The sequence below is a fragment of the Ptychodera flava genome, chromosome 15 (genome assembly GCF_041260155.1).
Source record: "Ptychodera flava strain L36383 chromosome 15, AS_Pfla_20210202, whole genome shotgun sequence".
Lineage (NCBI taxonomy): Eukaryota > Metazoa > Hemichordata > Enteropneusta > Ptychoderidae > Ptychodera > Ptychodera flava.
In genome coordinates, this window is record NC_091942.1 from 6,683,663 (window position 1) to 6,699,392 (window position 15,730).

At 37.5% G+C, this 15,730-nt stretch overlaps 1 protein-coding gene across 1 annotated transcript in view; it reads right to left on the bottom strand.

Moving 5' to 3' along the window:
* LOC139151066 (coiled-coil domain-containing protein 57-like) overlaps window positions 1-15,252 on the bottom strand; it is a 41,762-nt gene extending 26,510 nt beyond the window's left edge. Inside the window, exons 1-11 of the mRNA XM_070723593.1 lie at window positions 14,531-15,252; window positions 13,417-13,627; window positions 11,918-12,075; window positions 10,480-10,554; window positions 8,146-8,346; window positions 7,157-7,315; window positions 6,531-6,693; window positions 5,788-5,925; window positions 4,884-5,088; window positions 689-841; window positions 4-104 (exon numbers count right to left, since the gene is read on the bottom strand). Of these exons, the coding sequence (XP_070579694.1) occupies window positions 4-104; window positions 689-841; window positions 4,884-5,088; window positions 5,788-5,925; window positions 6,531-6,693; window positions 7,157-7,315; window positions 8,146-8,346; window positions 10,480-10,554; window positions 11,918-12,075; window positions 13,417-13,627; window positions 14,531-14,925 (1,959 nt within the window). The 5' untranslated portion in view covers window positions 14,926-15,252. The remainder of the gene's footprint in view (window positions 1-3; window positions 105-688; window positions 842-4,883; window positions 5,089-5,787; window positions 5,926-6,530; window positions 6,694-7,156; window positions 7,316-8,145; window positions 8,347-10,479; window positions 10,555-11,917; window positions 12,076-13,416; window positions 13,628-14,530) is intronic.
* Window positions 15,253-15,730: the final 478 nt, after the last annotated feature.

Here is a 15,730-nt window from a genome sequence, read left to right on the forward strand (position 1 = left end):
CACCTGTTGTGTGAGTTGATTGACCATTGCCTCTAAGTGTTCATTTCTTGCCTGTTTCTTCTTCATCTGAGCTGTGGCTTCTACTTTGTCAGCTCTCAGAGCCCCTTAGAGAAATGACACAATATTACCTCAACAGTCACACACCCAGTAACTGTGAACATGCTTATCAGGCTGCTGCTTACAAAGTACTGGTATGCTACGAGAAATTTGTTTTTCACAAATGCTGCAGAATTTATTGTTTTTATAATTGCTTTGATAATGGTATTACCGAAAGTATGGTGCTACTGGGTCTAGTTAATTTTGATATGCCTTCTTTGCAAATGTATAGTAGAGTCTAAAACCTATGTGTGCAACACATTACTTGATTCTGCTCATCACAGATATTTGGTTTCATCAAAGTGCAAATTCTAAGTGGAAATGAACATATCAGACTAATATACCTACTACAAACATCATTAGATATTCTCAATAACTATAAGAATTTTGGCTTATTGCCTGATACATTTACATCAAGACGGGTATTCATTTGACTTGGTGACATGGTGACACCATTGCCTGCCATACAACATCAAAGTGACTTTCAAAGGTCAAAGAAATATTTGACCTTTGGAAGTAATGACATAACTACTATGACAATACATTTCAATTATGCAGTAACTGACAATACAGCATGGCTTCACTTCCTTACCTATGACGTCATTGAGTGACTGGATGTGACTTCTCACAAATGCATTATCTACATTCACAGGAACGCTTACAGGCTCAGTGCTGCCTTTCTCCTCCAGATGTCTTGTCTTGGTTTTCAGTTCCCGAACCTCCTTCTCCAGAGCTTGAACATACTCTATGGTAGAATGTTTGATGGAAAAGATTATTTCAAACACATACATGCATTTACAGGGAATTTCACAGATCAATAGATTAATATACATTTTAACATTGAATAGTAACCTGTCAGTGGCTCAATCTGTTCAAAGAGAAATAGGAAACTTTATTCTATACAACAAGTATTCAAAGTGCCATAGGATGATATACACCTTGAAAAATAAAGTTTCATTAATTAAAAGAAAGTTTTAGAATTCTGTTCAAATTTTACATTTAGGAAAATTCAAAACATTCTCATTCAAAATCAGGAATAAAAGTCCAAGGTCACAATTTTTGGATAAGCAAACAAATTACTTAAAAGTTATTTTAAATTAAATTTGATTTGATAACCTTCCTCTGTTGAAACTCTACAGGAAGAAAACTTACTTTTCAATTTTTAAACAGACACGACTTTGAAAACTTCAGTTCCACAGTCTTTTAAATGAGTCCATTCTAGTGTCTAAATAATTGTCCCTGAGGTATATTCTCAGCCTGAACGGAGGGTACCTAATTAGCATATATTTATGAGGATTACGTTTGAATTCAGACAGCGCCCTCTAGTCGGAGATTGACCGTTAGTAATTTTTCACAGAGATTTTCATCACTGAATTTTACCGTCATCGTTGGTCAATCGTATCTACTTTGTGGTGATATTGAATGATACTGTTGGAAAGTATTCGCATGTAATTTTGTTAGAATTTCTATGCTGTGAAACTGTCATTTTAACGATATGATTGGTTTTTTGGGATCGACTGAAGGCCCAAGTTTAGCGATGCCGCAAATACATGCAATGATATTAAGCCCAAAAGAAGACCTGCAATTGATTTTCCGTGGTTTTAGAAATGTTCAGACGTAATTTCAGTTTGGCTCAAGGTCTAGATACAAACTTACAGACATTTAAACTTGACCCGTCAATCGGCGTTTCCATCATGGCGGCCTTCACTTCGACGTACTGAGTACGTGTGTGTGTATGTGTTGTGCTTGTGCAAGGGTTCTAAACAAGTGCTACACTCAGTGTGACAGTTTTCAGACAGGATGGTGAATTTCACCCAAAGCCGTTTCATAAATGACAAGCACAACAAACCTGTGTTCGCGCTGCCCATTTGCCACGTTCGCAAATGCAGTGGCGAAGAAAAATCGATCCTAATTCGCCACAGTGGCGAAAGTGATTTTTGTTGAAAAAATTCCGCAAAATAAGCAAAAACGTGGGGTATTTTAGTCTTTTGTTGATCTGCGCTTCTCTTTCGGCGATTCGCGAAAAAACTATATCTACTTCCGTATTGTTCTCTCCGACGTACGCAATTGCAATTGAGCCAAGTCTCGCGAGAGATTTGACGTCAATTTGTATAGTGTACAGCATGCACATAAATGACTATCGCGAGAATTGAAAATGCAGGCAGACGCAATCGAGCCCTAGTCTCGCGATAAATTTGACGTCATTTTGTCCAGTACAGCACTCAAAGCGAACACTCGCGAGAATTGAAACTTTTGCTACAGCAGACATACGCATTTTAATCGTGGTCACAACGTTCGGTGTTGAAATTTATTTGCATCGTGGTCTAGACGTTCCGTGTTGCGCATTTTAATCGAGGTCTTATTTTAATGGTGGTCGATTTGCATCGCGGTCCTCATGGTCCCGTATTGATGTTCATTAAAATCGCCATCCCAACGACGCATTCCGTGTTGTTGTCGATTTGCATCGCGGTCTCGACGTTCCGTGTTGTTGTTCATTAGAGAGGTTATAATCTAATTACGTGTACGTCTGAAGGCACACAGTGGCGTAGCGTATCCATGCTCAGTTGTAATTTTTTTGGTTGATTTTGCAGTATTTTTTCAGAAACATACGAAATTCATCTAAGTTTTAAGAAACAATTTATTTCTCTACGCGAGGACTATTCAAGCTCGTTGTATCCTCGCATTAAATTTACCGATTTTCTGTAATACAGTTATTTATGTCGTTTAGGGGAAATCTTTGTAACAGCTTCAGGTAAAAAGTTGAATTAGACGACAATATTTCATTTATGTCAGGAAATCATAGCATGTACGTCTTGTACAGGTGAACTCTACGGAATTTCTGATAGCAAAGATGTTTGCTAATTTACAATGATACTCATACTTAACGAGATCTCCTGTCTAAATTCCTGCAAATCACCAAGAAACGTAATTAAGACTACGTGTAGAAGTGTCGTTTGATGACGTTCCGAACGTCTGTGCCACATGTACGCGATGTCTTGTTGCATAACGTGACAAAGACGCTACGTGTACTGATGGAACGTGATTACGTGTAACCAAACTTTTATTTTGATCGCAGTCCGAACTGTTCAGTGTTGCTGTCATGCTGTTGATTTGCATCGCGGTCCCAACCTTCCGTGTTGCAGTTCATTTTAATCGTGGTCTCAATGTTGCGTGTTGCTGTCATTTGCATCGCGGTCCAGAATCAAGCAATTTCCAGTGTTAAAATGAAGACAATGGATACAAGGTTGATGTGTTGATAGTTTATTCTTGTGCATGCAACCGACATTGAGATTATAGCATTATAGAAAGCTTTGTTTTCATAAAAATGTGTGGCTAATAAAATTTGTCTGTGGCTAATAAAAATTTGAAACTATTTGCCACAGTGGCTATAACAGCTTGCCAAACCCAGCGCTAACACAGCAAACTCTTATTATCATACCTTTTGATACTTTATTGCGTTTATCCTCAAACTGTTAACACGACGGAAGTGGTATTTAGAGGGTAAAAGTTGTCAAATTTTTCGGGCAAATTTTTGACCCCATGTTATTGAGTGAGTAGTAATTGGACTGCTATCGCAGTAATCGGACGTCGTTTTTGGAATATGATTGTAGAGGCTAAATATTGATATTTTGAAACTTCAAACCCCAATTTTCAATTTAGGTGTGTTTAGAAAACTGTATATAGGCCTAAATATTTCGTGATAAATAGTTACGTTAATTCATGGACGACGCAACTATATTTCGACGTGTATGGCGCTTACATATCGGACATGGACTGTCTCTGTGTGTTGCTTTCGACGCCTTGTATCGTACGGTGTGGCTAACTTCGCCAAGTTTGTAGCGCCCGAAATAGCTTGTACCGAAAAAAAACTATCCAAAACGGGACAGCAGCATCACCTGACTTAATATGCAGTACTATGACTTGTAAAACGCGATCAATACAGAGCGAAGTGAGTACAACGAACAGCATGTCATTAAATGTCTGAAAACTGTCACACTGAGTGTACACGTGATGGGAAGCCCGTGAACAACAGCGTAAAACAGCTATACTTGCGTTGTCCGTTTACCGTACTCGGCAGCGTGGACGCCGCCTCCCCGCCCGTCAATGCGCACACCGGTCTCTACACTGCGTCACTTAATCATGCCGCAAATACATGCAATATATTGTACGGCCCTGATATTTGCACCACTTACTATCAATACTATAAGAAACATTTTCTGAAAGTTTCACTTTGGCTCAAGCTCTACAAGACCCTTAAGTTAGGTTTTTTGGCAAAAGTTAGATTCCAATACGTCGTTCAATCGTCCGCCTTGGCACGGAAATTGTGCCATCGTAAAAAAATTTTGCACTCTCTAGTCAAATACTTTGAAAAATCTTAATAAATGGTTTATTGTCAATCAAAATCGGTATAGTTAAAAGAAGGATAAGTTTCTGTTTGAGTTCACGGCCTTGTTTTTGAGATCGTACGCCGGTCTCTCTCCCACACACACTTCCGCACTCAGCGAGGTAGTGAAAACGAGGCTCTCGAACACGATAAAATATGCAAATTTGCTACCCTCTGTTCAGGCTGTCTATGTAAGCCTTTGGTACATTTATTTCTAGTCTTTGAGACAGATTAAATGGAAACATGTACTCAAGAGACTCTTGCAACTGTAGGAAATAACAGAAATTTCCATTCAACGAAATATTACTCACAGGTTTTGATCAAAGAGTTACCCTTACTCTATATGTGTGACCATATCACATCAACTTTGCACTATGATTATTGTACATCAAACATGTAATACCTTCAGTGATTCTTCCTCCTTCACCCCCAGTGACCTTGCCATCTTTCTTGCTCTCTCCATCCCTGCCACCAGTCTGGTTTCCTAGCGTCTCCATCTCTTGTCTCATCTGGCTGATCACTTGTTTTAGGTTCTCATTCTGTCGCTGCAGAGACTGGATCTGTTGTGATGGCGACGGCTCATCATCTTCCCCTCCTCTGTCTCGGGTCTGGATTGGTGAAATGACAGGAAGATAAGCAAGGTCTTGGCTGAGGCAATTGAACACTGCAAGTTGCCTTCAATATTTATTGTATGTTAAATCCAGCCAAGTCAACAGAGTGTCCTAACTAATTAGCATTATTGACAAATACTGAAATGTGGTAAATACATGGAATATTTGTGTGTTTCTTATACTGAAAGATCTAACAACATTAGCCTTTCCTTTATCCTTGCTTTCCAGGTGCAACTCAAAAACAGTACCACTTTTGCTCTTTCTAGATAAACTTTTAAAAAACATCAGAAATTCATATTTGCATTGTTCTGAACACTGAAGATGCATAGGTAGACTGGAAGACCACTTGTTTTTTTCATTACCATCATAACAGACCCAGAATACTGTTAATACTAACAGCTAGTTAGAGGACAAAGCACACTACGGTAACTCTGCCACTAAACTTTTGTAATCACTTTTGAAGCACAGAACAATTTAACATTTGATCTTTTACTCATACAGCATGGACTCTGATATTTTTTCGGTCGATGTGTTAGGATATTTAAAATACCTTCATGCAAGATACCCTGTAGCAAACATTTATTACTGATTCGACATTCAAAATGATGCTTGGATCAAGTTTCTGAAAAACTGCACAGATTGCGTCATTACTGTTCCACAGATTGGCAATGTGATGCTCCAACCCTGATTACTTACTGGTAGAATATGTCGATCTATAGTCAGACCATGCTGACGCAGTGTTGCCGTAGCTTGGTCCCTGTCCTGTGACAGCACTCTGATCAGGTCTTCTCTTTGGAGCAATTCTCTTTCTCTCTCCTTCACAAGGGCTAGAGCCTGTTACAGTGATGAGGTAGAGAGTGGTATATTCATGATTTGCAAATGTGGGATTGGAAAGCTGAAATAACATTATTACGCCGTGGTCAGACATGGCAGTACAGTGCTAGTTTTGCTCGTTGTTTTATCAGATGCGTAGTTAACTGCATAAAAAATTATATGAATCTGTTGAGCCTTTTGGTTTTCTGGTGTTTTTAAAACATACAATGACATGAATATTTAGTCCTGTCTGGGTAAAGTGCAGCTTTAAAGATTTTTGCATAACAATCAACTGGTGTCTTGTTTTTTGCCAAATGCATATTCAATTTGAAAGACCCCATTTTTACTTGCTATATTATTGATAATGGCGCTAAGTTCAGCTAAACATATTTTATTAACAAACTGATATGAGAAAATCAAATCCTTGTGTATCATATATCTTTTTTAGTGTGGTTCCACATAGCAGATATAATCACTACAATGCATCTGCATAACAGCTACTGTACTGTTAATACTCCAAAGCTTTTTTAACTTGATGTGAGAACTTTGCAGTCGTCCCATCACAAGTACAAGAAAGAAGATCACTCTCTTCTACCAAAATCAAGATGAAGATCATCATACTCAACCTCATCCCTGGATAATGTCAGTTTCTGTACCAACTCCTCTGTGTTCTGATACTGCTGTCGTTCGGTATCTTCACATCGTCTTTGCCAGTCCAACTCTAGCTGTGTCTTGGCTCTCTCTAATGACGTCTCTCTTTCCATCGCCTGCGAGAGCTCTTTCTTGTACCTTTGGGGAGATGAAAACTGGAAATGTTCTAACAACGAGTACTGATAAGCTGTATATATTTCAGTATCAACTTGTGTAATGAATGAGAGAGGAAACTGTCTCCATCAAATGTTTTCTGTATCCAAAGCAGACCTCTTACACATGTACGCTGTATTGATGATAAAACACATACTGCATAATGAAATCTCTTTACAAGAAAATTTACGGACAGAATAAATGATTTCAATAATACGAAAGGACCTTCACAGGGGCATTTTTAACAGAAACTACCACAGCTTTTATGGAAACAAGTTAATTTTAGAGTGGGACATTATATTAAAACACATAACTTTGAAACATTATTTTGAAAAAGAGTACGTTCTAAAAGACCACAGTCATCTAAAATATTGTAACATTATTCTTATTATTATATAGATCTGGGATTTTCTGCATCCATTATTTTACTCCTAAGTTGCATAGTTACCTCTCAACATCTTCTTTCCTCTGAGCTAGTTCTCCCCTGAGTTTTTCCTCTGTGGATTTCAAAGCTTGTATCTCTAGATCCTTACTGACAAGGCTGTGAGAGACTTCAGCCAGTTTGGCATCGGAATGAGACTTGAAGTCAGTCAGGCCTTGCTGCATCCTATCAAGAAGAACAAGAAAAGATGGTGTCACACTATACCTTACCAATCGCTTGCTTTGACCATACCCTGGTCTATGATTTACATGTGACATGGCACAGCAAAAAAACAGTTTGCCCTACGCCCTGCGAGTGATTCGGTGGGAGTATCAGTGGTTAAGTTACACATCACTATTTTGTGAAAAAAAATTGAAATTAACTGTAGATCTTCAAATAATCTGTCATATAGGAATGTCCGATTAAAAGGAAAATCAAAGAAGTGCACAATTTTCATGAAAGATTTCACAGCTACTTTTGTTTACTGATGTTCTTGTGCTGCTGTACAATTTGATTTAGAAAGGTAGTTCAGTTAGGATTCATGATCTGTACCTTGTACAAATATACTGGCAACAAATGATTAATTTTCAGTTATTTGAGCAAACATAGATTACAGTAAGAAATGTAAGTAGTGATATTGATAATGACATTTATATATATACATAAAAAAAATGTCATTAAAGAAATTATTAGAATCAAGTTTATCTGCCACTGTAAAACAAGTAACACAAGAAGATCTATGTCAATAAAGGAAAGAAACCAGATTTTAGTTTCAATGATTAATTTCAATTTCTACAATTCAAAGTGCATTACAAAGCTCACTTGGGCTTTACAAATATTTAATATTTCATCTATTTTGAGTTGGTATATCTAACACTCAACAAGAAACTTGCTTTCTGTTGTAGCTTGTTTTTTCCGTTTCTTGAATTTTGGCATCTTCCAGTTAGCAACCAACACCAATATCGATTGAACATACAAAATGTAGTTCTAAGTAAAAAAAAAAATGGCTGCCTTACTTTTCCAGCTGCATGTCTTTCTCTTTCATGGTGTCAGCATGAGACCAGTTTAGTCTTCTGATTTCAACTTCTTTAGCTTCAAGCTGAGACTGTAGATCTCTGATGGCATCTTGCAAAGACCTTTCTCTCTCATTGTGGGAATCTTTGGCTGCTGTCAGGGCGGTTTCCTTTTCTCTGGCATACCTGTCTAGTTCTGCATGTCTGTAAGAAATATACAAACAAGAGTTAGTTCATAACTGCACACCATGTATGTACATATTCAGGAGGGTGGGAAAAAAAGCAACTGTCGTCATGTTGTGTAAAAAATTTCACATTCAAAAAGTCTTTAAAATTTGATATTTGTCAGTTTTTTGGGCATTTTTACCAGTAGATGATCTAGTAGACTCACCTCTCGATAGGGAGATGGGACTGTTTACTAATGACATCAATGTTCTCTCATTAACATGGAAAAATAAATATTTGTCCGAAAATCTAGTTTATGTTTTTTGAAATAACGCATGCAACTTGAAGGAGACTGAAAATACCACTTTTGGCGACTGTCAATTTTACAATTAACAGCCGAACAGACATTAATGGCTCAGATTACAAGCTAGGGCAGCCATGCATGCGTCATTGAACAAAAGTTGTCCACATTTAATTAAAGCAGCAGTGTCTATTATTACATGCCTGGTATATCGAACGTCGCGCACTCCATAGGATTCAATGGTAACTCATCGATGATGTCACGGGCCGCATAGTCATCATTGGACTGAAAGTGAACCGGAACTATTTTCAACTTGACAACTTTTGTATGTAAAAATGTCGAAATTGCATGTTTTGCACAGGAAATCCGGTTTTGGAAAATTTTGCAGAAAAAAATTGATAAACCGCATAACAGAAGTTTAAATATATCATTGCGCTATTGGATGATAAAAACCGTTCCTTTGTTAACGGATTTTTGTCTAAGATGGAAATAAAGCATTGGATTATCATTTGCCAATAAATCTAAATATTTTGAGTGAAAACTGTGTAAGAGAGGCATGTAATAAAAACATTATAGCCCAAACAAGGGACTATGTACCCTCGGGGCAGGAGACAATTTGCCCTCCTTACGTCGGGCAAATGGTCACCTGCCCTCGGGCACATAGTCCCATGTTTGGGCTACATGTATAATATATAATGTCGCACACTTGCAGCTATATTTAGTAAGACGCCTGTAAATGCAAACAGCATTGAGCGATAAATGCTTGGCAGGTAAGAAATAAACAGAGCATGGATTTGTTTATTTATGTCTCACCACAGGCGGCCCAGACACTATTAATAAGCTTATTATTGAGTTTTTCTCAGTTTTCTCTATCAGTTCCTCTCCTTTTCTTCATGCTCTGACTGATCGTAGTAAATAAAATAAATGACTATATAGCCTAACCTAGCCTCTTGACTCTTTATTTATTTTACACCCCATTACAAGGACGTTTATCTCTCATATACATACATCTTGTAATTAATTAGTCAACACAACTAATTATGCTAATCCGTGGACTTATCAGGGATTTTATGGGTTGGTCAACATCGCGAAAGATAGGAAAGGTTACTAAACGTCCTTTTTCATTTACATCTCTATCGAATGTTGACCAACACTTGATAAGTCCACGGATAAGCATATTTAGTTGTGTTGACTAATAAATTACAAGATGTGTATATTAGAGATAAACGTCCTTGTAATGGGGTGTAAAATGAATAAAGAGTCAAGAGGCTACGTTAGGTTATATAACCGTTTATTTTATTTACTCTGATCAGTCAGAGCATGAAGACACAGTCCCTCTATCCATAGAGGGACTGTGATGAAGAAAAGGAGAGGAACTGATAGAGAAAACAGTGAGAAAAACTCAATAATAAGCTTATTGATAGTGTCTGGGTTGCCTATGGTCTCACTGGATTCAGAAAGGTTTTCTTGACTTCAATTGTTCAAAAAATCAATAATCTTTTCCTCTCTGGGAAAGTAAATGGCAAAAAATAAGGATATGGGGTTTATAATTATTTTACTTTTCATTTATTTATTGATAACCATGTACTGGTATATGCTTATGATAATTATCAAAATATCAGAATATCATATCAAAATTTTAAATAATGTACCATTTATGAGAAAGTCACAGAACAGTTATACAAAGTCTGACGGAGAAATAAATGAGAATTTTGTGGTGTCTGAACAGATGGGTTTGAAGCACGAGAATGAAGTGTTTTCTCAATGCAGTGGTAAGTATACGATGACAAATTCTGTGTATTTGCATCTGGGATTGCATCCTCCTTACGTATGACTTTTGATAAAATTCAATCGGGCCTTTGGCACATTACCTTCTCTGGAAATCCTGCTGTGCTCTCTCCACTGAGTTCTCCATCTGACGCATTTCATTCTCCAGTTCCTGAATCCTGTAGAATGAATGGATATCATGTAACTGTTAACAAATGGATTGACCCTTTCACCAACATGGTTTCGGCAATTCCATTGTTATCAATGTTAGCTGTGGAGTTGTTTAAAAGAAATCGGGGGTTGAGCTGGTTAGAGTGATTATCATTACAGTTACATGACCATTCCTAACAACTCTTAAACAAGGTTTCTTGATATCAATGGTCAATCCTTGACCTTGTAATCATGTTATGATTTGCAAAGTTGAAAACTAGCAATGGTGATTTGGACAGGTTGGCCATTCACGGGCACAGTGTAATTACTGTCCTGAAGACTGATAGTGTTTTCAACCCATTCTACAACTTACATGTTCACACTGTAGTTAAAAATTTGAAAAAATGCTGAAAAAAGCCTTGACTACTGATTACTGTTGCTGATGTTATCTTACACCAAAGACAATATAGACGTGTATAGTATCATGCTGGCATTTTCTAGAACTCAAGGTATATGGTGATTTATTAATAACGCCAGAAATTTCCAACATTCAAGGCACTAAAGAGGTTGAATGACACTGGATGATAGTTAAACAATGGTGTACAATGAATAGATAGGAGCATGTCACTGACTGATATACAATAAATTGTGTGATGTTTAAACTTGCAAGCAATGGAATATGATCTTGTTACAAGTAATAATGCCCCTGGAAGTAGATCACACTTGTCACCAGATCATGAAATGTACCATAGGCATGGCTATTACAGTGAGAAAACTACAATAAAACATTGACAGGTAAGGCGAAGAAAAATAAAAAGTTTGTTTCTCATCCTAGACATATTGCAAAAATGATGTGGTGACGTGGGTTTTTTCCTCTCAATTTTTTTTATTCTTCAACCAACAAGAATGCGCAAAAAACATGAAAACAACATAGGAATGCATGCAGAGATAAATGTACAGCAGTGTTGCTTTAGTATTCTTGTATGCACTGTAGCAACATTTTTGCAGTTTGACTTTTAGTACAGCAATGCAGTTTTGACATCTTAATATAATAGTGACATATGTGTACAGTTCTGAATGGAATGTTAGTGTCAGTTATTTTGTCTACAGTTCTATTTATACAGCACTGTGGTATGCACTATCGTCGCATATTTTTGCAGTTATTTTCATTTTATTTCCTCATGAGCAGAAAAAAGGTTGATGTGGCAGGTCTGAATTGACACACGCAAGGATGAGAAACAAACTTTTTATTTTCTTGGCCTAAATCTACTGATCCTTTGAAATGATTGTCTGAGAAAAGAAGACGATGGCATGGCCATGTCACCCTTTGTCACAGAAAATAATGTGGTTGTACCATTATCTGATCATGAAGGAGTTGACATTCAAGCTTACCTTGCGTCTTTCATCGCCTTGGTGTCGGTCAATTCCCATTCTTTTTCTTTCAGTTTCTTTTCCAGCTCCCTGGTAGTACAGTCTGCGTGTTTCAGATCCGTGGATGTGAGTTCTCCAGCAGCTTTCACCACCTCCAGTTCTTTGGCAAGTAACTTGGCCTGATAGGCAAATCAAAGGACTTTATAACATACCTCATCCGCAGTCTGTGTTCAAATTTGTCAAAATTGATAGTCACATGGGATGCGTTCTTTTGCACTGATCCAGGTAAACAATGTCATTAGGTATCATTTGTTGGAACTGTTGCCTGCCAGGCATCAGTTCCGAAAAATGATGCCTACTGACTTCAAAAGTGACATTAGAGCATGCGTGAACTGGAATGTAACAAAGATTCATCTGCGGCCGAGCGAAGCGATAGTCAATAATTTTCTTGGTTTATCGTACTCTCTGAAGAAGAAATGCTCTGGTTTCAAACAAGGACTTGAAACAGACGAAAATGATAATCAAAGGTGCACTGAACGTTTTGCAGAAATATTGTAATGATGTCAGGAAAACCTTTTTCTGCTGAACCACTCCAACATATTACACGCACCAAGTTTTGTATATGGTATGTTCTTATGCATGACTGCGGATGAGGTGTGTTATAAAACACATATTGACTGGCCATGAGGGCAACAGCATATGTTTTTAACCCCTCGGGCCTGTGACACACCAAAAAACTGACTGTTTTGGGGGGTGACTCACAGTCCCGTGGGGTACAGAAGTATGCTGTTGCCCTCATGGCCAGTCAATATGTGTATAGTGACTCACATTGCAAGCAATAGTAATTGGTGCAGATACATGTAACATCTGTTGATAGTACATCAGACAAAGATATCTGGACTAGCAAGTCTATTTTTCAGACTTCTCCTTATATAAATAACAGATGCATTGGCATTGGCAATGCCCTCTAGTGGAATCGTTATGCATCAGATAATTTCAAATTAGAATTAAAAAATGCACAAATTCCATACAACGCCAAGGACTCTTGTAAATATTTCCGAGTGAGAACTGTGTTTTTGTGGATGTCCAGGTCTACTTGACATGTTCATTTTTTTGTTTAGAGTTGCAATTATATTTGCTGGCCCAGACATAATCAGAAATTGACTGATCCAAACCCAAAACAGGTGCAGTCCTATACGACAGATCACTTATTTATCAAATATACAATTTATAAGGTCTATACGTACAGGGTATCTCCCGAACTTTCTGTCATTATCAAGCAACATTGTCGCTGAATGGAATTTTGTTTTATGCTGTGCTTTAGAAATTGTACATGGGCGGGTTAGCAAGTGCATTTGGCACATGGTGGTGACATGACCAGCTTCAACTTTAAACTCCAGAAATCCCAGGTCTAGTTGCTAACCCTGCATTGTAAATCACATTTTACCGGGATAGCACTAACCAGTCTTCGCAAAAGATACTAGTTGTGCTCACCCCTGATGCAATATCTATATTTTTACCTTCATTTCATAGGATAGCACTTTTGAGCTGAGGTCGTCGACCTGCACTCTGTATTCATGTTCACGTCTTCTCATTGCTTCATCAAATCCTGAGTTAAGTTCATGTCTTTGGGTTTCCAGTTCCTCTTCGACTTCTTGCAATTCACGCCTTAAATTTCTCTTGAACATTTCAAGTTCATCTCTCTCAATTTTCACTTCAGCTTCTTTGGAACTGCAAAATATTGCATTTTGTATTTTATTTCTTTTTCATTGATAAATAGTTGTTCTCATTAGTGAACTCACAGGCAGTTACAGTTTTGGACATTAAAGATATTTTATCCCCAACCTTTTACACTTTTGCTCATGATGTGCACAATGAAAGATTAATTAAAATGCAAGTCACTGTAACTTATGATGATCTTTTCATGACTTTTGTTTTGTGTGAACTGCATGTTCCTGTTCTACTCCTCAAAATATGTTAAAATACCCACTTGCTTTAATTGTCAATGCCACGTCTACGTGTGCAAGTTGTTATAATGGTCTAGACCAGAATTCCCTTGTCAACATAAATAATGTAGTTTCCACTGTATGTCAACACGGTCTGGGGAGTAGAACAAGGCACTGTAGTTGACATTACAAACAAGAATAATGAAAAACAAATCATCAAAGGGTGCAGCTACAAGCCCTTTAAGATTTGTAGAATCACATTATGGTACACTGATTTTCCTATGAAAGAGACTACACTTAAGTTGTGTTTTAAAAACTCTATTTACATACAAGTATCTCAATTTTCATAGGGTTTACTATGCAAATTAAGATGCTAAACTATTGGACAAATAGTGTTTTTTATACAGAAGATAATTACACATGATGAAAGTAAACAATCTCTACATGTTCTAAACAAGACATCTGAACTAATGTTAAAAGGCAATTCAGGGATTAAAAACATTGTGGCCTACTGGTATTGCTACTGGTATTGATTTTATTTATCTATTTATTATATATATATATATATATATATATATATATATATATATATATATATTTTTTTATTTTTTTATTTAGTAAGTTTATTTATTTACTGTGGTTTTTGTTTTTTACTAAGTAACTCCGCATTCTTAGCCATGGAACTCACCTTCTGAACATATCAACTTCTTTCTGTTTTTCCCTAAGACGTTGTTGATAGTGAATCTGCAGTTCCTCCCTAGCCTTGTTTTCCCTGTCCAATGCTGATCTCATTTCGTCTATTTTGATCTTCAGTTCGCTGATCTCGGCATTCTTGGCGCTCGACGTGGCCTTCAAGTCCCCGAATATTGAGTCGTAACGTTCAAGTTCGAGATCCCTCTCTTGTAGAAGTTTATAGTTGTACTTGAAATCCTCTTTGAGTTTTTGAAATTTCGACTTTTCCTCGCCAAGCTGCCTCTCCTTTTCTTTCAGAGCTTCTTCGAGGGACTGGGTTCGGAGTTCCTGAAGCTCTCGCCATTCTCGCTCTTTTTGCTCGGCGAGTTCGCGTAGAGACTGGTCGTGCATTCTGAAAACCAATGACTGCTTTAAATGTTAACTCACGTACAGTTGCTGTTTAATGTACTCGCTGTGTACATGTACGTGTCCTGACACATCAATAATTTAAAATCCGTATTCCGGAAGTGCACCAACAGAGACCGCCTAAAAGTGTCCCTTCGAGTAAGGCGTGCATTGATGGCAGGATAAATGTTGCAGTAAAGATGAAACAACACTTTTATCGAACTTGTGTTCAGGTTTACCTGAGCTATGGACGTAGATTTTGTGTAAAGGGCAGCCTCGTTTACTCGGATACGATCAGTTTTGAACTCTCCGCCAACTGCCCCTACGTAACCTCTGACCTTTATAAAAGCAACCCGCGAGAGGGCGCGCTACTTCCCGCAGCAGTATAGCAAAATGCGCAAAATGTACTACAATCATGTAAAAATTGAGAAAAAGTTGAAAAGCCAGAATGAAACTTGCCAAACTGATTTTGCGATGCAATTTCAATACCATAGAAAAACTCAAATTATGCTATATTATATGGTTAAACTTCCATTTTCTTAGAATTTAATGTTTTCATTTGGACAGGGTGAGGGAGCCAACCGAACCTGGGGCGCATTGGGCAACACAGCCACCGCGGTGCTGAAAGCAGGCATGCACTCCTATACTCGCAGTGCGCCTAGGTAGTCTGCACTGTGTTCTGAACAAATAGACAAATATTCTTTTTGTCAAATTTCGTTGTAAATCAAGGTATTTTATTTTTAATAACTGAGGCGATAAAACCGGCATCTTGCGACTAAATTCGCTAAAAAATGATTGCTTTAAAAATCAA